The sequence below is a fragment of the Myotis daubentonii genome, chromosome 1 (assembly GCF_963259705.1).
Source record: "Myotis daubentonii chromosome 1, mMyoDau2.1, whole genome shotgun sequence".
NCBI classification, from domain to species: domain Eukaryota; kingdom Metazoa; phylum Chordata; class Mammalia; order Chiroptera; family Vespertilionidae; genus Myotis; species Myotis daubentonii.
The window spans coordinates 64,629,105-64,651,144 of record NC_081840.1 but is presented as its reverse complement, the minus strand read 5'-3'; the positions used below and the strand labels follow the sequence as shown (position 1 = coordinate 64,651,144).

General features: G+C 43.7%; 2 protein-coding genes across 12 annotated transcripts in view; both read left to right on the top strand.

The window, feature by feature from the left end:
- Window positions 1–7,543, top strand: part of TMEM62 (transmembrane protein 62) — a 61,682-nt gene extending 54,139 nt beyond the window's left edge. For all 8 annotated transcript variants that reach the window (XM_059703739.1, XM_059703731.1, XM_059703750.1 and 5 more), the window contains 3 exons: window positions 1,868–1,972; window positions 3,856–3,974; window positions 6,550–7,543. In XM_059703739.1, the coding sequence (XP_059559722.1) occupies window positions 1,868–1,972; window positions 3,856–3,974; window positions 6,550–6,876 (551 nt within the window). In that variant the 3' untranslated portion in view covers window positions 6,877–7,543. The remainder of the gene's footprint in view (window positions 1–1,867; window positions 1,973–3,855; window positions 3,975–6,549) is intronic.
- Window positions 7,544–7,870: 327 nt separating this feature from the next.
- On the top strand, window positions 7,871–17,501 carry CCNDBP1 (cyclin D1 binding protein 1). Of its 4 annotated transcripts, XM_059703813.1 has the most exons (11): window positions 7,873–8,073; window positions 8,273–8,332; window positions 8,593–8,678; window positions 11,216–11,297; window positions 12,074–12,170; window positions 12,344–12,417; window positions 13,242–13,318; window positions 13,655–13,938; window positions 15,233–15,293; window positions 16,723–16,769; window positions 17,020–17,501. In XM_059703813.1, the coding sequence occupies exons 1-11, from the start codon at window positions 7,971–7,973 to the stop codon at window positions 17,132–17,134; spliced, it is 1,086 nt and encodes a 361-aa protein (XP_059559796.1). In that variant the 5' UTR covers window positions 7,873–7,970; the 3' UTR covers window positions 17,135–17,501. The 4 variants fall into 4 exon arrangements, with proteins under 4 accessions (XP_059559827.1, XP_059559806.1, XP_059559816.1 ...); XM_059703844.1 differs by lacking the exon at window positions 15,233–15,293 and having other exon boundaries at window positions 7,871–8,073; XM_059703823.1 differs by lacking the exon at window positions 8,273–8,332 and having other exon boundaries at window positions 7,872–8,073.
- The last annotated feature ends 4,539 nt before the right edge of the window (window positions 17,502–22,040 follow it).

Sequence of the window (22,040 nt, the reverse complement as noted above, 5' to 3'; positions counted from 1 at the left end):
AATGGGTTCTTAAACTGGACCGGAGGGCCGGAACAAAAGCATGGATGGAGTGTTTGTGTGAACTAATATAAATTCAAAGTAAACATCATTACATAAAAGGGTACGGTCTTTTTTTTTTTTTTTAGTTTTATTCATTTCAAACGGGCCGGATCCGGCCTGCGGGCCGTAGTTTGCCCACGGCTGACCTAAACAGTAGCTTTTGAAGCTCCTCTGGTTTCAATATGCAGTTAAGGCTGAGAAGCATGGCTAAAGCAGTATTTCTTAGGCTACTTAGAATCACCTGGATTGCTGCCTAAGCTCCCCCTCTCCCCACGGTCAATTAAATCAGAATCTCTGGAGGGTGAGACCTGGGCCTGAGTATTTTCTAAAAGTTCCCCCAGGTTATTCTAACATGCAGCCAAAAGAGAGAATCATTGCTTGAAGTCTAAAGTATAGCTGCCTCTAAGGTTAAAGGATTATTTGTTTACTAGAGGCCCATTGCACGAAGAGATTCGTGCAATAGGTCTTCCTTCCCCTGGCTGCCGGCACCGGTTTTCCTCCGGTACCTGGGACCCAGGCCTTCGCTCCGGCCACGGTGGAGAAGGCAAGCCTCTTCAGTCTTCAGTCTTCAGTCTTTGCTCGGGCTGGAGCCTTCAGTTTTCACTCTGCGCCTGCATATGCAAATTAACTGCCATCTTTGTTGGGTGAATTTACATAGTCATCCTGATTGGCTGGTGGGCATAGTGGAGTGATGCCAATTTGCATGTTTCTCTTTTATTAGTGTAGATAATAAATATCCACCTATAATTATTATTATAGGTGGATATGTATTACTACTTTGAGAAGTACCAGGTTAGGACAAGAAGGAAGCTGAGACAGGAACGAGTAGCAAGTGTGTAATACACAAAGAGAGAAAAGTTATACATTATCACGTTTTGTATGAAATTAACTGTTAGCAGGCTGAATGATGTTATATGCTAGCCGGTGAAGAAAGACATACTAATTAACTTACATCAGGCTGTCTTACCATTGGGATCAGTTCTCTAAATACTTTCCACCTCTAATATTGCTCAGTGTGCACTGAGCTTCCTATCATAGTCTTCTGCTGCCTGATTTATGATCAGCCACATAATGAGTGGAATGGCTGGCTGGGGTTGAGGATCTGGAATACTTAGTCTGTGGCCACAGAATGGACCTTCTCTGTGTGAAGCCCTTAGACTTGGGCTTTTTGGTACTTTATTTTAAGAGATGCTCATTTGGAGAGCTTTATGGATCCCTTTCAATTGTAGTAAGAGGATAGCTGGGAGTTAAGAGTTGTATCACATATGGGAAAGGAATATTTGAACAGATTAGACTGGAGAAATGTATTTCTTTGATATGCCTTTGATATATTTTGACATACCTTTTGGAAGTTTGTACATTTGGACATTAAATCCCCTAGAAAACAAAGACTTGAGTATAGATTTGTATTTCAAGCACACATGAAGATAAACTGGTATCATCCACTGGTGGGTCTTTCTTTTTTTAAAAATCTTTATTATTGAAACTATTATATATGTCCCCCATTTTCCCCCAGTGACCCCTTGTAGCCCTCCCCCTGGCAGGTATTTCTATATTGTTTTCAGTCATTTTAAAGTGTGTGTTTGCGTGCACACTCCTCACAACTATACCATTGCTTTGAATTTCTCACCCTCTGCAATTCTAAGCGAATTGGCTCATCAGGATTCCCGCCAACTTATAAATTTAAAGTGGTGTCATCTGTATAGTTACCATATAACAACATATTTGCTGAATATATAGGATAGCCCATGGAAGTCTTCTAGAAAATGTTATAAAGAAATTAAACTTTGCGTATGTTCATTGGATTTTTCAAATGTATTCTCTTTAGGACCTCCAGGATTTATAAATTTGACCTCATTTTCCCTTCATGTCTTGAGCAAAATAAACATCTTCTACTATTCTGTCTTGTTCCTGACTCTATATACAGTGCTGGGTAAGTCAATTAGGAAACCTGAGATTGTGGAGCAATCAGTAGAGTCATTTAGGCTCTGTAGAGCATAACAAAGGGCACATGGTTCCTTCATAAGTCATTTCCTTGGATATGGTCTTGGGAAATAAAATTGTTTCTTAACGTGTTTAAGGGACATTTAGTTTACTTAAGAGTGCTAAGGAAACCATTGCAGAATTTGTGTAGAAACTTAATAGGAGATAGTTCAGCTTAATTGCCATCTCTTCAAAGCAGCCTTTTTTGACTACCTTCAAATTTTATCCTCTATTTCATCATGCTTTTTATTTCCTTCATTACTTTATCAGAATTTATGATTATCTTCTGTGTTCATCATCTTTTCCCTTATTAGAATATCCATTGATGTCTTTTCTCTCTTGTTCACCTTTATGTCTACCACTAAGAACAATGCCTAGCATATAGTTCAGTGAATAATTTATTAATGTGTTGCTCCTAAAAAAGAAAAGAAACTGAGATGAGCAGTGAGTTTAGTTATATCTGAAACTCTTCTGTTATATTAATTATTATACCCAATACTTATAAAGTCACTTAACCACTTATGGAAGTAGAAAGCATTGAGTTGTTTTTTTTAAGCTTCTTACTAATGTACCTTACTGACTAAAAATAAATTAGGCTATTTGTAGCTTAGTCTTTGTTTTACACTTTTATTCCACTAGAGAACACAAAGTAGTAAAATAAAAAATATGATATTTTACCATCCTATATAATAAAGAGCTAATATGCTAATTAGACCAAACAGCAGAACGACCGTCTGGACGACCTTGCAGACGAAGCTGGGCCCTGAAGCTGGGCTGCAAGGGCCGAGCCCCTTGCACAGATTTCGTGCACAGGGCCTCTAGTACTATATAGCAAGCTATAGCAGATTCCCCTTTGGAAGTCAGTTTTCTTGTTTGTTGAAGCTGATTTGGACACATGTCTTACACTGGAAGACAAAGCAAGTGATTTGGTTCCTGGCTGTGAAAGAAAACATGGAGAGGGCAGAAGTTGCTTCATTTTTAAAAGTTGAAACTTCAAGGGAAAACACTTTTTTAGATGAATATGTATCTAATGGAGTTTATTAGTAATATATCTGAGAAAAGTACCTATGACTTTTTAAAAGCTGAAGTCTAGTCTTACCAGCAAATTATAGTATTGCATTTTAAGAAAGGGAATCTGACAGTCCTTTAATCACTCTTTACATATAGTAGTTCCAGGCACCTGCATACTGAGAATGGACAGTAAATAATAGTAGGGAGGAGGAGAGAAAAGTCATTCTGGTATTATAGGTGAAAAAATAAAAAAGCAAGTTAAATTCTGTTCATGTTCACCCTGCCTATATAGTTGATGTATAAAGTAATGACTATGGATCAGCAAGAAAAGGTAAAATATTAATCATTAACATTAGTAATAAAGAGAAGTACATTTTAAAAAGATGAAAGTGGTTGAAGTTTTATAGCTTAAATGAGTAAATCTCAGTCATCTAGAAGATTAACTTTTGAGGAATACCTCTTTGCTTCTTAAAGGAAATGCTAATGAATTGTATTGACGTAATTACTGCAACAGAATCTCCTAAGATTTGTGAATACACTCCTGTATGTTTCTGGAATTACAAGCTACATATCTTGTCCAGGTATAGTATGTACTCAGACGATTTCATAATCCAGAGAAATATGGAGTAAAGGAGCAAATAGTTAGTTGGTTAGCTAGGATATCGGGTGCAGCATAGAGATTAGCAAAGAAAAAAAGCTATGTAAATAAAATGCTTATAGATGACTAGTCTCATATTTCTTCGTTATTCCTGCAAATGCATCTTGTGATGTATGTAATTAGAGTCATAGTTATTTAATCTTCCCTCTCCACTGCTTCTTCAGGACCATGGTTCATTGGTGAAATTACTAAAGGCAAAATGGGTTGCTGCTTTTCCTTTGGGATCTTCGTTGATGGGCGTTTTCTACAAGGCAGTTTAACATTTGTGGTTGGAATTCTCCAGGTAAGAAGTCAGAAAAGCAACTTAAGAACATCTTGACTTTGTCAGACTAATTGTGTAACACTTAAGAATTAAATTCAAAATCCCAAATTAGATACCATAGATCAGTGATGGCGAACCTATGACACGCGTGTCAGAGGTGACATGCGAACTCATCTTTTTGGTTGATTTTTCTTTGTTAAATGGCATTTAAATATATAAAATAAATATCAAAAATATAAATCTTTGTTTTACTATGGTTGCAAACATCAAAAAATTTCTATATGTGACACGGCACCAGAGTTAAGTTAGGGTTTTTCAAAATGTTGACATGCCGAGCTCAAAAGGTTCGCCATCACTGCCATAGATCATGTTTCCTAGTTTACTGGCAGGCAGTATTTAATAACTGGTATTTTGTTAGCCTTTTGAGTACTGCCTACGCTCTTCCACCATTCTCATGTAAACATCTAAAATACATTTTTGGTAGACAGGGTTTATAAGAGGGGAAAGAGGTTTTGGTTTCTGTTGCTTGTTTCACCGTGCTTTCTATTGACAAAATGAATGAAATAAGGGATTTATGGTAGAATAAAGGATAGACTTCTGATTAAACCAAAATTGATTATGAAAATGAAGCAGGAAAATATTTCAGAAGGAGGAAAGGAAAATGACACATATAAGAAAAGTATTCAGTTAACCACTGGAAGCTGCACTGGGCAAAACAAGCCCTGGGTTTCCTAGTAATGTCTTATTGGTATACTTGTTTTGGAAACACTGATACATTTGATTGACATTTTGATTGAAATACCTTTAAAACAAACACACACGCAAACAAAACCCTGACCCATAGCAAATCTCTATAAATAGGTTTGAAAGATATTTACCTAACCATTTATTTTACTCACTTAAGGGGACTAATCGACCAAAATCTGGAGGTAATGATCTGGAGTTTTGGAAGAGATCCAAAAACATTGTTCAAAATGAGTTTGAACAATGTTCAAACAGGGTAGTGAAAATGATCAGCAGGATTAGCGATAAACAAATAGGGAAGACCTCTGCAAACTGGCCATAGGCCCGAACGTTCTCTATAAAGCTGCATTTCCTATGTGTACACGTCTGGCTCCAGTTCAGTTTTTTTGTTATGTAAATGGAGGTTGTCTCTCAGGAGCACTCTTATACCAAGTAAAACCTGAACCGTACCAAAGGGTGGGTATATATTCATTATATTCATACTTGAATAGTAGTACATTAATGATGGATCTTAACTACATCTAGGCTCATGACTCCCAAATCTATATCTCTGATCTAGACCTCTTCTCTGCACTCCAAGTGCCTATATATCCAGCTGTCACTTCTCGTCTTCCCTTAGATATCTAACAAGCATCTCAATTTAAAAGTATACCTTTAATAGGACCTTTAATTTCTACCCCCAAATTTGTTCCTCTCTAGTTAATTTTAATTTTACTAAATGGCTCCACAATTTACCCAGTTTCTTTAAGATGTATCTCCAATCCTTCTCCTTCTCTCATATTCTCTCTAGCAAGTAATACCTTGTTTGCTCTGTCTCCTATATATATCTTGAATCCACCACTTCTCTCCATCTCATTATTACCACCCTAATTTAAGTCAGGGCCATGCAAAATTATTACCTTAAAAATTAGCCTGCTATGCTTGGTCAAACATTTAACTCACCTCTAAGGCCTTGGCAGGGCCAGACCAAATGATTTCACAGGCCTTATACGACCTGCAGGCTGGACGTTCCCCACCTCGGCCTTAAGCAGAGCAGTGACATGATCGGGGTCCTGCTGATTGCCCAAATTTCCACCTGGCTCATCATGTTTTAGGCCATTGGCTTTAAATAGGCCAAGACCTCACCTACCTCTGGGCTTTTCATTTGATCCTTCTTCCAGGAATGCAGTTCCTCCCACTGACTCATTCCTGTACTTCAGGCCTCAGAGAGTTCGTCTGCCATTTACCCTCTTATTTTCTTTATAGAATTTCTCAAAATCTGTAATTAACTAATTTTTTTGAGGGGAGGGGGGGTTATCCCTGTTAGAATGCAAGCTCTATAATGCATCTTTTCTGACTTGTTTACCAGTATGTCCCAGGCCTAAAGTGTTGCACAGGGCTTGCCACATAATGGATGATGAATGAATGGTACAACAGCTAAACCTGGATTATAACTTAAACCTTCTAATTTGTATTCCAGTAATCATCATGGTACTTTAAATAAAAATACAGAGATAAAAAAAAATATTGATACCCAAGTAACCCCCTCCCTCTGCCAAAAAAGCATGTGAGCGTGTGTATGTATACATATTCAATTCATTTCCTCCTTAAACATTATCGAGGGCTTCAAGGTAAGTGAAGTGATACTTGCCTTTAAAATGAATGAAAGGATACAGGCCCAAATATACAACTAACCATAAGTCAACTGTTGTGATATAAGCAAGTGTGATTGAAGCATAAAGAATCAGAGAGTTAACCCCCCAAGAGGGAAAGCAACATATTCTTAGGAGCTACCTAATGTATTAGTGAGCCCTGGCCCTGACTCCTCTGAGGGCTTGCTAGTAAACTAATGATGATGTTCTCCTCTTTCCAGTTGGCATTTTTTAACATCCCCTTGATGGCTTACCTGTGTTGGAGCTTGCTGCAGCGGTGCTATGGTCACAACTTCAGGTCTCATCTCTGTCAAGGAAAATACTTGAAAATTATTCCCATTTACCTTTTTGTGTTACTGCTATACATCTGGCAGATTTATGCTTGCTACTTTCTTCAGAGGGCGTATGGCACTCTAGCTTTTTTCTTCTCCCCTTTGCGGACCTGGTTGACACTGTTGACACCTGTTCTCATTCATCGCGTATGGACACTGAACTCCAAGGAGCTTGTCACCTTTACAGTGCAGTTAAAAAGCCACCTGAGCTCCTGAAGGCCATGTCTCACCATCTACCTCTGTCTCCCCGGCCTCTGCCCCAGCAGCAGGTGGAAGGCCAATACTGGTGGGCAAGCTTCAGGGAGCTGCTGCTCCTTGGCTGCCTAGGGGTTGGGTGACTACCCACTACTGATTCCTGCAGAGTGGACCTGCAGAGGAGTCTCTAAATGATGCTATGATTCCTTCCTTCCCCAAGAAGGCAAAGGGTTGATTTACTTCTGAGCAGGGTAGAGGACAGGGGCTGGGTGTGTATGGGTGGATCTGAGGCCCATTGTGTTTTTAGGGCTAACTCATGTAAAGTACCGAGCACAGTGTCTGGAACTCAGCAATCAAGGGTGCCACTTTAGAGTCGGAGAACCAGTGTGAACTTGGACCTGACCCTGACTACCCTGGCACTAGTAGCTCTCAGTCTGCTTTAACGGCAGGCTGGGGCCTCTGCTTCTTCAATGGGGGAGGGGGAGTTTCAATCAATCAAATACAGTAAATGAATGACAATAGGAAATAACTCGTCCCAGCCCGTGTGGCTCAGTTGGTTATCCTGTGCACCAAGAAGTCCAGGGTTGAATTCCCCGTTAGGCACATGCCCCGGTTGCAGACTCTCCAGTAGGGGGCATGCAGGAGGCAGCCAATGGATGTTTCTATCTGTCCCTCGCCCTTCCTCTCTCTCTAAAAATAAAATCAATAAAAACATTAAAAAAAATGGAAATAGTCTGGCCAGTATGGCTCAGTGGGTTAAGCTTAGACGTAGACCTATGAACCAGGAGGTCACCGTGTGATTGCCGGTCGGTCAGGGCACAAGCCGGGGTTGCGGGCTCAGTCCCCAGTGCGGGGTGTGCAGGAGGCAGCCGATCAATGATTCTCATTATTAATGTTTTCCCCTCTCCCTTCCTCTCTGAAATTAAAAATAAAAAAGGAAGTAACTCCTCGGGGGCGGGCCATGGGAGGCGTGGCCTGGTCTGGGGGCGGGCGGGCGTTTTGTTGCCGGAAGGACCCGGGTCTGTGACGCCGGAAGTGGAGCGGCCGCAGCAGTGCGGCCCCGGCCCGGCAGCTGCCTCGGCGCCCTGCCTGCCGGCCCCAGGCCGTCTCCGGAGATGGCGAGCGCGGCGGCCCCGGCAGCGCCCTCCCTTTCCCCGCCTCTGGAGCAGCTGCGGCATTTAGCCGGGGACCTGCGGTTACTCTTGCCCGGAGTGCGGGGTGAGCGGACGCCGTTGGGACGGGCGACCGTGGGGACGGGCTTGGGTCGGGAAGAGGCCCAGCTGTGGCGGGGGTCGGGGGTGCCGGGGAGGGAGGCCGGGCGGAGGAGGCGGGGAGGGGGCGGCGGCCCAGGCGGCTCCGGTCACCTCTGCTCTTCCTCCCGCCGCTGCCCGCGGGCGCATGCCCCCCACCCACCCAGTGGGCGAAGCCCTGGAGACCGCCAAGGAGTTCAGCCGGGAGACGTTTTGGCGCCGGCTCAGTGAGTGCCTCTGCTGTGGGGACCCCACCTCCCGCCTGCTCCCAGCGGCCCGCCGGGCCCCTCCCTCTCCCCCCCCCCCCCCCGCATCCTCCCTGCGGGGGCCTCACCAGGCCCGCCGTCGGCACCTCGGAGGGTGAAACAGTAAACACCGGTTTTGGGAGGGGCTTGGAGACGTCTCAGCCGGTAGGGGTGGAGAGGAGCCGCGGCAGCCGGGTCCGGTGGGCACTGACCGGCGCCTGCCCTCCCCGCTGTCGCCCCAGATGAGGCAGCTGAGAAGGTGTCCAGGGAAGCCACGACTCTCACCGAAGTCTTCGTTCGCCTCCCGCGGCCACCGCCGTCCGCACAGGTGGGCTTTGCGTTCCTGCGCTGCCTCCTGATTCCTTAGGAATCCTCTCTCCATCTTTCCACCTCTGAGCTCAGCCGGGGGATTTATTCTTCCTATCTGTCAAACGGGGCTGCAGTTCTCACCCCCCAGGATTGTGGTGAGGACCACATTGCCACGTGCAGGGCCGGGCCTGGAGTAGGCTGGTCTTCTGAGTAGAACTGGTTCAGCTTATTACCTTTCTGGTCATTTTAGCACTTGCTGTTTGTTTTCCCATAACTGACCCCCATCTAGCAGATGAGTCAGCAGGCTCAGAGGCTAGGGTTAAGGTGGATAAGCAGTGAGTTAGGATTTAAATTAGGATCTGTCTGATGTCTAAGCTATACCTTTTTTGTTACGCTACATCCCTTTTTATATTCAATTATTTTTATATTAATCAGTAACAATGTATACAGTATAAAATTTAAAAGATATCGAAGTTAAGTGTGCTACAAAGTTTATTTCTCCGTTCCCTAGTTCCTTTTGAATTACTCATAAGTATTCTATGCATATGCACATTTATGTATATATGCCTGCTTCTTTTTACACAAATGACAGAATGCCATAAACACTTTTCTGGATCTTTTTTTTAAAAAAAATTAACACCCTGGCCGGTTTGGCTCAGTGGGTAGAGCGTCGGCCTGCGGACTGAAGGGTCCCAGATTCGATTCCCATCAAGGGCATGTACCTTGGTTGCGGGCACATCCCTAGTGGGGAGTGTGCAGGAGGCAGCTGATCAATGTAACTCTCTCTCCCTCTCTGTAAAAAATCAATAGAAGTATTTAAAAAATGTTTTAAAAATTAACAATATAGTTTTCAAATTGATTCTCAGCAGCACATATAAAGTTGATCATTTCTTTGTAATGGCTGCAAGGTATTCAGTAGAGAGCATATAACCATAATTCAGGTAGCCAGTACTCTATGTAGACATTTAAGCTGTTTCCAATTTGTAGCTATTATAAACAGTGCTGTAAATTGCCTAATACATTCTTGGTATATGTGTGTATATTGGTAAAAAAACAAACAAAAACCACACACATATGCAACAACAACAAAAACAATTCCAGGAAGTGGAATTGCTAGAACAAAGACTTTATGCATTTAATAACCCCTTTATTATAAAACTAATGAAAATAACATGCCAACTGTGACCAAGTGTGCTCTATGCCCAGTTTTTCTAGAGCTAGGTATACTGAATTTGGGATAAATTTATTTAAAAATGGCATACTCATTGCCTTATTTGATTTTCGCAGTTAATAGTTTCGTTTTCTTGCTCAATCTATATTTCCAGATGTTTTGAAATGGAAAAATACTCTTTTGCTGCACCTACAATGATAAACTCTCTCCCCCTACATAACTCAGAGATCTGTGATGAGGAAATGAGATGAATTATATGAGAGTACTTGAAAAACTTTGTGGAAGAAAGTCAATATTTATTTCAAAGGGAGTTAGTAATAATACCTTGTTTTTCTTACCTGCCAACTCCCTTCTTTCAAATATTCTTAGGACTTGCTGCTAAAATTCACAGCTAGTAAGATACCATGAGGAGGCAGCATAGAACTGTTTTCTGTACATGCTTAGGTCAGTGGTTTCACTCAGATGGAAAATTAGAATTTGGTTTTATTTGAATTATATATATTTGAATCACAATTGCTTAGGATCTCAGCATGCTAGTCTTACTGAATAACAGTTATATTTATTTTTAATTTCAGTTCCATATGGACTTTTCCTTTTATAAACTTATGTATTTGGATGTTGAAGGAATGTCAAATTGCCATAAAAGTTTCTAAACACTCACAGTCACTGTACTTATCCATCCCAGACTAGTAAGCAGTTTGGGGACTGGCACCATTCTGTAGAGCACATTTTACATAGCACTGGCTTAAAATTTAGCAGCTAAATGAGGACAAGGAAGATAAGTGAAAGTCAGTGTCTGCTTAGAAGGCAAATAGTCAACACTGAACATTGTAGAGTCCATTATTACCTTTAGGTATATTATGATCCTGCAGAACTAGAGAAAGAGAGAGACAGACACCTGGTTAATGGTCTAAGAGGATAGGCAAACTTTTTCTGTAAAGGGCCAGATAATAAATATTACGCTTTGCAGGCCAGTGATGCAACTCTGCCCTTGTAGTGCAAACACAACTATAGATAAACAAAAGAGTATGACTGTGTACCGGTAACACTATTAAAAAAACCTGGCAGTGCACCTGACTTGGCCCAGGGGTCCATAGTTGGCCAATTCCTGGTCTAAGATAAGGTGAATATTTCACAGCAGAAATCAAGAATAAGTTTTTCCAGCTGTTTCTTCATTTTTATTGAATTACCAGCTCAGTACCTGGTGTCCGGCTAACTTCTCTCGGGTGTGTGATGAGAATAGGACAAGGCCTAGCTCATACCAGGACTTGAGAAAGGGTTTGTGATGCTATACCGTTGTCTTCTCTCTTCCAGAGTAGAAGAGTTGACCAGATTGATCTAATCCATTTCCTTTTTCATTCTGAAATTGGTCTACCTCCTCATAGGAAGCCCAGAGGCTCTGTGAACAAGTCCATGCTGCCATCAAGGCAATTATTGCAGTATACTATTCGCTTCCCAAGGATCAGGGTAAGTCACTGTCACACATAAACATTGGGTAGACCTTGGCTAATGTGACAGCTTATGTACTGAAACTTTACCTTGCCCTCAATTTGAGCAGGTAATGTAACTTCCTCATAAAATGCAAAGATAACTTCATAATGGAAGTGACCTCTGTAAATAAGCCTTCAGCTAGAGATGCTGTGTTCCCATCCCCCTCGCCTTACCTGACTCTAAGGTTTCTCATTCTCACTAGCTCCTTCCTCTCTAACCCAATATACCATCACAGATGCTGGCTAAGTCTCACCCCATACCCAGGCCCAAGCTATCCCCAGTCTCCACCCATATTATATCACACCCTATTGCTGAGTTTCCTTATACATTAAGTGGCTTCCATGTCTTTTTTATTTTTTACTTTTATTGATTTCAGAGAGGAAGGGAAAGGAGAGAAAGATAGAAACATCAATGATGAGAGAGAATCATTGATCAGCTGCCTACTGGGGATAGAGTCCGCAACCCGGGCATGTGCCCTTGACCAGAATCGAACCTGGGACCTGCAGGCCGGCGCTCTATCCACTGAGCCAAACCAGCTAGGGCCATGTCTTTCTTATAATCAGCAGTCGGGAATGGTGGGAAGAGCAAGAAAATGACATGGGGACATAAGTCGACCTGTTTTGTGTGGGTACTCCAGTTACAGCATGTGGGTGCACATTACCTTAAGTTCTGTAGTGCTTATACTCTTAAGGAAAGTAGATGTTGGCTTCTGGAAAGAAGACCGGCTGCTTAGTCTTTGGGTTTGGCTACAGGAATCACTCTGAGGAAGCTGGTTCGGAGCGCCACTTTGGACATCGTGGATGGCATGGCTCAGCTTGTGGAAGTGCTTTGCACCACTCCAGCTCAGAGGTAGTGATGCCACGGTTGAGTATTAGTTAATGGGGTTCCTTGTATCAGGAAGGGATAAAAGCTCAGTTCAACAGCAAAATTGTAGTGTAACTGAGAGTAATAACCAGGAGGAAGGAGCTCTTTAGGACAGGAACCTAGATTATTGATATGTCCTTATTGATTCCTTTCCTCAGCCCTGAGAACAATGACCTTATTTCTTGCAACAATGTCTGGGTTGCGTGCGAGCAGGTGCCTCAGATACCAAGAGGTGGGTAAGAGTGGGAAGTGGGTCATTGACTCTGATGGCCAAAGCAGACAGACCTCTCATACTAGCTTCCAGTTTTGTACCATATATATATTTTAACTTACATAAAGAGTTTAGTCAAATATATATACTTTATTACCAATAGCAAAAGATAGGTATTAATACTTTCTGCCAGTCTTTTTAGTTCTCATATTTCTTAATTCAAACTCCCTTTTTGCTGTGGCTCTGCTTCTTATTGAACCCATATGGCTTATTCTCCTGGTCCTGCCTGCCCCAGAATCAGTATTTCTTTTCTTTAAAAAAAAAAAAAGAAGCTTTTATTTATTTTTGAGAGGGAGGGAGGGAGAGAGAGAGAGAGAGGGAGAGAAACCAACGTGAGAGAGAAACATCAATCAGATCACCTGCCTCCTGCAACCCCCCCCTACTGGGGATCGAGCCCACAGCCTGGGCATGTGCCTGACTGGGAATCTAAGTGGTGACCTTTTGGTACATGGGGCGATGCCCAGCCAACTGAGCCATACTGGCCATGGCCCCAGGTTCAATATTATGAGACACACTGAAGCAGATATGAGGTAGAACCAGCTAGGTCAAAAATTGTGGTCACTCAAGAGGACCATTGAGAAGCACCTTGTGCCCATTTTACTTGCAGTGAATTATAAGCTTTTTAGCCCCTGTTTTGATATCCAGAGGATGTATGTGAGAATTTTACATTAAACCACTGGCCTTGTTGAATGTCCTTGGCACTCCCTTCAAATGGGGACATTGTTGATTGCCCTTTGCAGACTTCAGAGAATTGTTGGGTTTCTCCTCTAATTTTTTACTTACAGATAACAAAGCTGCAGCCCTTTTAATGCTGACAAAGAGTGTGGATTTAGTGAAGGATGCACATGAGGAAATGGAGCAGGTGAGACGACGTCTATCTTTGCTGGTCATTGGAAGGCAACTGTGACGAGTAGATGAGAATTGGTTATAAAGACAGGAGATGTCCTGAGCACTGGCCGAATAAGTCCCAGCCTCACTCCCGTCCTCGATCTCCCACCTGCACCCCATGCTGGTGTGTGATTTAGTACCACTCCCCTGTCCCATTGCTGGACTAGGAGAGAGAGAGCGTTTATGCAGTGATCCAAGTCTGTCGCCATTAGTGAAGTAGCTAGCTGAGGTTTGGAACAACTCGGACATGATGCTGAAAGTACAACGGACTTTTTTTTTTGGCATTCACATAAATGATGGTATGTCTTAGGCTGTGGAGGAATGTGACCCTTACCATGGCCTCTTGAATGATGATGAGGAGGACAACTCTGACAACCATGGTGATGAACAGGATGATGTGTTGGGGTGTCCAAACAATCAGGACTCATATTGGTCAGAGGAAGATCAAGAGCTGATAATCCCGTGCCTTGCGCTGGTGAGAGCATCCAAAGCCTGCCTGAAGAAAATCCGGATCTCAGTGGCAGAGAATGGGAAGAAGGACCAGGTGGCCCAGCTGGATGACATTGTGGATATTTCTGATGAGATCAGCCCTAGGTAAGTGTGAGCTCTACTTGAAATATCAGTTCTGATATTCTGAGCAGCAATTCTGATCTCTGCTTGCGTTGTCATCCCAGTTTCCCCCCAGTTTCTTTTTATTTTGAAAATCTTCACGCCTACAGGAAAGTTGAAAAAGTATTGCAGCGAGCACCCACACATATCCTTCACTTATTATTCACATTATTTTCTATATCGGTTTATTTCTCTATAGATAGATGTGCCATTTTTTCCCCACTGAACTGTTTGAGAGTAAGTTGCAGACCTCAATGACATTTCACCTTTAAATACTTTTATTCTTATTATATCCAAGAAATTTAACATTGAACAAATTAATATGATCTAATATTCAAATTTGTCCAGTTGTCTCTAAAATACCTTACAGAATTTATTTTTTTTTAATCTTAGGTTCTGTCTTGGTGTCACATTTTTTGCATTTGGTGGTCATCTCCTGGGTCTCTTGAAACTAGAACAACCCCTGTCTTTTTTAGTCTTTTTCTTAATTGACATTTTTAAAAATCCAATTTTTAAAAAATTGGCATTAACAATTTAAAATAATCTTTGTAGAATATCCAACAATCTAGATTCATGTGACTGTTTTTTCATGATCAGATATTCAACTTAAAGATTTTTTGGCAAGAATAGCATAGTTGAGTGTTTTGGGCTTCTCATCGCGTCACTTTGAGTGTCACGTGATGTCAATTTGTCCCATTATTGGTGGAACTAAATTTGATCACTTGGTTAAGTGGTGCCCACTTTGGTGGCATTATATGGACGAACCCCTCCTGTATTAGTTATTAAATTGGTGGTTTCAGATCCTCACATTTTTTAATGAATTGATCATGTCTTCTCCTAGTGCAGTGATGGCAAACCTATGACACGTGTGTCAGAGGTGACACGCGAACTCATTTTTTTGGTTGATTTTTCTTTGTTAAATGGCATTTAAATATATAAAATAAATATCAAAAATATAAGTCTTTGTTTTACTATGGATGCAAATATCAAAAAATTTCTATATGTGACACGGCACCAGAGTTAAGTTAGGGTTTTTCAAAATGCTGACACGCCGAGCTCAAAAGGTTCGCCTTCACTGTCCTAGTGAAACAGGATATATATGTGTTCAGTAAATACCCGTTGAGTTGATTGTTTATTGGTTGCCCAATTTAAGGAACTGATAGGCATTTCTGGGGCAGTCATTTTCTTATTGGTTGGCATCCTTAGTTGTGTGCTAGAGCCACATAGCTGTGCTTTGTTTCATTTTTTGTTAATGGTTATTTTTACTTTCTGCCCTTAGTGTGGATGATTTGGCTCTAAGTATATATCCACCTATGTGCCACCTGACTGTGCGAATGAGTGTAAGTACCTGCGTTGATAAACCTAATTGGTAGAATTTTACCAATCACTAGCATGTTCTTTAAGCTGTAGGAAATACATTTATGACACTTGGACATAAGTACAACAGTAATATATTTCTTACATGTTTTTTTTTGTTTTTTTTTAAGGGGGTTCCTAAATTCAGCTCTCTCTTTAAATGTGACTACTGTTGTTATTTTGTTTTGTTTTGTTTTGTTTTTATTTTTTTTTTTATTGCTTAAAGTATTACAAAAGGTTCTTACATGTGTTTTGTGCTTGATAAATATTTGCTGAATTATAATAGCCATGAGCTCTGGTAGTACTGTTTTCTATAACCACCTGGGTAATCATTTAGAAAAACCCAAAGACCTTAGAAAATGCTTCTTTGAAGAGAATGTCTTAATTACTGTAGTGCTTTCAGATCTTCTCAACTGAAGTCACCTGTTTCTAATTTCTGCTATAGGCAGAAATAAGTGTTCCAGAAAACAACTCTGTTCTAATATAAACACATTATGTGATTTAACCATGGAGGATCAAGTTCTTTATAAAATCTGATTATATTGTATTCTTTGAAGTCCTGGGTTCTGTGCTAGAGAGAGTTCTGTTTTATTTTTATAAACTCAAGTTCTTATCTCTAACGTTATTGAAAGGAGAAGTAAACTGCCAAATGGCTTATATTCTACAATCAGATGTATCAATCCTAATCATATTTGATAAGTTAAATAGTGGAAATTAAATACATCAAAGTATCTTCATAATATACAGACACCTTGAAGGAGAATAGGATTCTTTTGGGCATTAACTTTTTAAATTTGTATTCACTTTTAAAAAATTGACTTCCTAAGAAATAAACATCTTTAGCAATATGCCTTCTCAATTACCTTGAGTAAAAATATAAAATATGTATTATATATTGATGGCATACATACATCCTCATGTTATCTTGTCATTGGTGTTCTTAAAATTCTGTACATAGATTTTTAAAAAAGAATTAGGATTTAAAAAATATTTTTTATTACTGATTTTAAAGAGAGAGGAAAGGAGAGAGAAACATAGCTTTTTTGCCTCCAATATGCACCCCTATCAGGGACCGAACCTGCAACCCAGGCATGTGCCCTGACCAGGAATCAAACCGGCAACCTTTCGGTACACAGGACAGTGCTCAACTGACTGAGCCACACTGGCCAGGTTTATACGTAGATTTTTTAAAAAAACACAGTTGTTTCTACTATATGTTTAGAACTATCAGAAGTTGGGACAAATTCAGATTATATTCTTCCTTTTGCTGTTTTATTAATTTAAAATATTTTTTAAAAAATCTGGTAAAAGTGTTGCAGCAACAGTATTATTAAGATTTGGCTAAATAGTAAAGAATCCAAAATCAGGGTGAGTCCTTACCATAAAAATAAACCTTCTCTGTTGCTTTTCTAGGCTGCAAAACTTGTGTCTGTTCTAAAGAAGGCACTTGAAATTACAAGGTGAGTATGAGGACTTCTCCCCAAATAGATGTTTGAGAATAAACCTATCCAGCCATTCTCAACTCCCAAACCCCCATTTGAAGGAGCGGGTATGGAGTTTTCTTTCAGCTTCAGTTGTGGAGCAGCTGAGCTTCTGCAGAGAAACTTGCCTTTTCTTAATTTAATTTCCTCTGTGCTTCCTGTTGAAGACATGTTTTCCTTTGACAATATAATAAATTTCATTTCTTTTTTCCCCCCATTCCATTCACAGAGCAAGTCATGTAACCCCGCAACCAGAAGATAGTTGGATCCCTTTACTCATCAATGCTGTTGATCATTGCATGGACAGAATCAAGGAACTCACTCAGAATGAACTTGAATTATGAGTTTTCAGGCTCATTTGTACTCTCCTCTCTCCTTTTCTTACTGTCACAGCCAGGCTCTGATGTCTGCTTTTAAAATGGGGCTAGAATGTTTTCTGGTTTGAAAAGGAGTTTCTGTCTATATTTATCAAGAGGCACTATTACCAAAGATTGTTGGTTAGGCCAGACTGGCAATTATTTATAAAACGTATGAGTATGATATATTTTTCTGTGCTAGCTACAAAAGATAATGGCATGATTTTGTGTTTCTTAATCGCCCCCCAGAGATTCCTGGGGAAGCTGCCTCATTCCCTATTTGCAATAAAGTATATTGATTCATTGTTAAAGATGTTGACAATCTCAATAAAATACTAACCTGCCAGTGCTTAAATGAGTACTCCTCCAAAGTTTCTTTCTACCAGAAATACAGGTGGAAACTAAAACATTGCTTTCCTTTAGGCTTAAAAGTCTGAAGATCTGATTCTGTTCAGAAGTATGCATAGAGCAGAACACTTGACTTTAAAGAAAGTGACTCCAAAGCCCCTCTTAGTAATTGAGCATGTTATATAATATCATCTACACTAATAAAAGAGAAACATGGTAATTGGTGTACGACCGCTACTCTTCCTATTGGCTAATCAGGGTGATATGCAAATTAACTGCCAGCCAAGATGGCGGCCGGCAGCCAGGCAGCTTAAACTGAACATGAGGCTTGCTTGCTTCAGTGACGGAGGACTGCAATGTTCCCCGCCTGACTTGCCGACCTCTCAGCTGCAACTCTAAGCAACTATGTTGCAAATATAGAAGCTAAACAAAACCCCAGAAACCTGCTTTACTCAGCCGGGCTTCAGCCAGCCGGACCGCAACATTGTATCAAATACAGACGGTAAACAAAGGCCAGAAACCTGTTTTCAGCAGCTGAGGCCTCAGAGCTAAAGCTGGCCCAGAATAAAAAAAGAAAAAAGGAAAAAAAGGAGCGGTTGGGAGCTTCAGTCACCCGTCAGCCTGAAAATGGCCCTTAGCCCCTCAGCCAGACTGGCCAGGCACCCCAGTGTGGACTCCACCCTAAAGGGTGTGTGACCAGATGCAAACAGCCATCATCCCCTCACCCAGGCTGGCCAGGCACCCAAGCGGGACCCCCATCCTGAGCCAGGACACCCTCAGGGCAAACCAGCCAGCCCCCACCCGTGCACCAGGCCTCTATTCTATATAGTAAAAGGGTAATATGCCTCCCGGCACCGGCACCGGGATCAGCGTGACGGGGCAGTGCCCAAGCCCCCTGATCGCCCTGTGGCTCTGTGTGTGACAGGGTGCAGCGCCCTAACCCCCTGATTGGCCTTGCTCTGTGTGTGACAGGGTGCAGCGCCCCAACCCCCTGATTGGCCCTGCTCTGTGGGTGATAGAGGGCGGCGCCCCAACCCACCCCCCCCCCCAACGGGCCCTGCTTTGTGTGTGATGGGGTAGAGCCATAACCTCCCCATCGGCCCTGCCCTGAGTGTGACAGTGGCAGCGCCCCAACCCCCTGATGGGCCCTGCTCTGTGGGTGATAGAGGGCGGCGCCCCAACCCCCTGATCCGCCCTGCTCTGTGTGTGACGAGGGGCGGTGCCCCAACCCCACTGATGGGCCCTGCTCTGTGAGTGACAGTGGGGAGCTCCTCAACCCCCTGATCAACCCTGCTCTGTGTGTGACAGGGTACGGAGCCCCAACCCCCCTGATGGGCCCTGCTCTGTGCCTGACGGGGCAGCGCCCCAACCCCCTGATCCGCCCTGCTCTGTGCATGACGGGGTGGTGCCGCAACTTCCCTATCGACCCTGCCTTGAGTGTGACAGGGGGCGGTGCCCCAACCCCCCAATCGGCCATACCCTGAGCGTGACTAGGGGTGGCATCGCAACCTCCAGATCTGCCCTGCTCTGTGCATGACGGGGCGGTGCCCCAATTCCCCAGTCAGCCCTGCTCTGAGCCTGACCAGGGGCTGCACCTAGGGATTGGGCCTGCCCTCTGCCACCCGGGAGCAGGCCTAAGCCAGCAGGTCGTTATCTCCCGAGGGGTCCCAGACTGCGAGAGGGCACAGGCCCGGCTGAGGGACCCCCTCCTCCCCCCCGAGTGCACAAATTTTTGTGCACTGGGCCTCTAGTTATTCTTATAAGTCCTTCTGAATATTATTACAGGTCACTCCATGCCTCTAAAATTATTTTGTGGTATTGAGCTCATTTGTTAAGTTTTTTCACCTTGTTGAACCAGATTTGTTTTTCTTAAACAATACCTGTATTGTTTTCTGTTATATATTACATGTCCCTAGATATAAATTCAAAATTAAAAGCAAAAAAATATTTAATTGATCTTTTAGAGGAAGGGAGAAAGAGAGAGAGAGAGAAATATCGATATATTGCCTGCTGCACATGCTCCAACTAGCAATCGAACTTGGGTACGTGCCCTGACTGGTAATTGAACCCACCATCTTTGGTGAACAGGATGACTTTCAAACCAACCAAGCCATACCGGCCAGGGCTAAATACAAAATTTTTATAAACCAAAAAATTTTAAATGTATAAGCTTATATAATATTAAGTGTCTCTTTAGTTAAATCTTTTGCAAAATCATCACCAACCTATATAATAAAAGGGTAATATGCAAATAGACCAAACAGCAATCAAAGCGTAATATGCTTATGATATGCTAAGGCTGCTGAACTGCTTGCTATGACTTGCACTGACCACCAGGGGGCAGACAGTCAACTAGTCAACCAGTTGCTATGATGTGCACTGACCACCATGGGGCAGATGCTCCGACTGGTAGGTTAGCTTGCTGCTGGGGTCTGGCTGATTGAGCAAGATGGGCTGGACATGCCCTGGAGCCCTCGCACGGTCCCTCCCTGGCCCCATCATGCATTGGTGGGGTCCCTCAGCCTGGCCTGCACATCCTTGCAATCTGGGACCCCTCAGGGGATGTTGGAGAGCCGGTTTCAGTCCGATCCCACAGGCCACTCCCCTTGGGAGGGCGCCAGATGCAGGGCTTATGGCTGGCAAGCACTGCTATGGCAGCGCGAGCCTCTCCTGATCAGGACTGATTGGGCACGAGCCCGTGGCAGGCACAGTGGGGCCGGGATGAGCGGGAGGGGCAGTAGGAGCTGCAGGTGGCGTTGGACTGCGGGTTTCAGCCCAATCCCTGCAGGCCACATAGAGGGACCCCACCCATGCACGAATTCATGCACCGGGTCTCTAGTTCTATATAATAAAAGGCTAATATACAAATGGACCCAATCACGAATGACCGTTCGCTATGACACACACTGACCACCAGGGGGCAGATGCTTAATGCAGGAGCTGTCCCCTGGTGGTCAATACACTCCCACAGGGGGAGCGCTGCTCAGCCAGAAGCCAGGCTTAAGGCTGGTGAGCACAGCAGCAGTGGTGGGAGCCTCTCCTGCCTTCATGGCTGTGCTAAGGATGTCCGACTGCCGGCTTAGGCCCGCTCCCCATGGGAAGAGGACCTAAGCCGGCAGCCAGACATCCCCCGAGGGCTCCCGGACTGTGAGAGCACAGGCTGGGCTGAGGGATGCCCTCCCCCCGTGCACAAATTGCATGCACTGGGCCTCTAGTCTACACTAATAAAAGACAAAGATGCTAGTTGACCGTACCTTTGCTATGCCTTAAGCCACGCCCACCAGCCAATCAGAGCAACTATATATCTTGGATGGCGGCCAGCAGCCGCGGAGCTGGAGCAAGCAGTAGGCTTGGTTGCCCAGGCGATGGAGGAAGCCATGCTTCCCGCCAGCCCTGAGCCGACTGAGGCCTCCGCTCATGGCAACAAAGTTTCAATTATAGAAGACAAATCCCAGATACCTGCTTCCAGACAGCCTCCACTGGGAGCTTGGGTGGCTGGGGGTTGTGGCCAGCCTGCAAACAGCCATCAGTCCCTCACCCAGGCTGGCCACACCCTAATGGGGTGAGGGTCCCTGCTGGGGGGCTTAGCCACCCTGAAAACTGCCCTCAGCCCCTCACCCAGACTGGCCAGGCACCCCAGCAGGATCCCCTACCCTGAAGGGGCTGTGGCCAGTCTGAAAACGGCCCTCAGCCCCTCACCCAGGCTGACCAGGCACCCCAGTGGGGACCCCCACACTGAAGGGGCTGTGGCCAGCCTGCAAATAGCCATCAGCCCCTCACCCAGGCTGGCCAGGCACTCCTATATAATAAAAGGGTAATATGCAAATTGACCCTAACAGCAGAATGACTGGGAATGACTGGTCACTATGACACACACTGACCATGAGGGGGCAGATGCTCAATGCAGGAGCTGCCCACTGGTGGTCAGTGCGCTCCCACAGGGGGAGCTCTACTCAGCCACAAGTCAGACTGACGGCTGCCAGTACAGCGGTTGTGGTAGAGCCTCTCCCACCTCCTCAGCAGCACTAAGGATGTCCAACTGCAGCTTAGGCCTGCTCCCCGCTGGCAAATGGACATCCCCCAAGGGCTCCCGGGCTGCCAGAGGGATGTCTGACTGCCAGCTTAGGCCCAATCCCTGGATCGGGCCTAAGCCAGCAGGTGGTCATCCCCCGAGGGGTCCCAGACTGCGAGAGAGCACAGGCCGGGCTGAGGGACCCCCCTCCCCCAGTGCACAAATTTTTGTGCACCAGGCCTCTAGTTTAATTATAATTTTGTATCAGCCTGGAAGATTATATATTGGAAACAAGGTAAACCTGTAGTTTTGCGTATTCTGGTGACTTGACTTGGGCCTTATGTATATACTGGGATCTCAGCAACCTCTGCTGCCCGTTCTTTTTCTTGTGTAGGTGTAATTCATCCCATCTGCCCTTCTGATGTCTCTAGGTAGAAACAGCAACAGTAGCCATTCTTTTGAGCACTAGTGAGTACTTGGGGTTGAAATTCATAAGGCAAGAGTTTTAATTTCCCTTTATAAAGTGCCATTCTG

Excerpts from the sequence above, each read along its gene's own strand:
- CCNDBP1 (XM_059703813.1), top strand. The coding sequence starts at position 7,971 with ATGGCGAGCGCGGCGGCCCCGGCAGCGCCCTCCCTTTCCCCGCCTCTG. Across the intron at positions 12,418-13,241 it reads GGTGCCTCAGATACCAAGAG|ATAACAAAGCTGCAGCCCTT; the intron begins GTGGGTAAGAGT and ends TTTTACTTACAG. Across the intron at positions 15,294-16,722 it reads ACCTGACTGTGCGAATGAGT|GCTGCAAAACTTGTGTCTGT; the intron begins GTAAGTACCTGC and ends TTGCTTTTCTAG.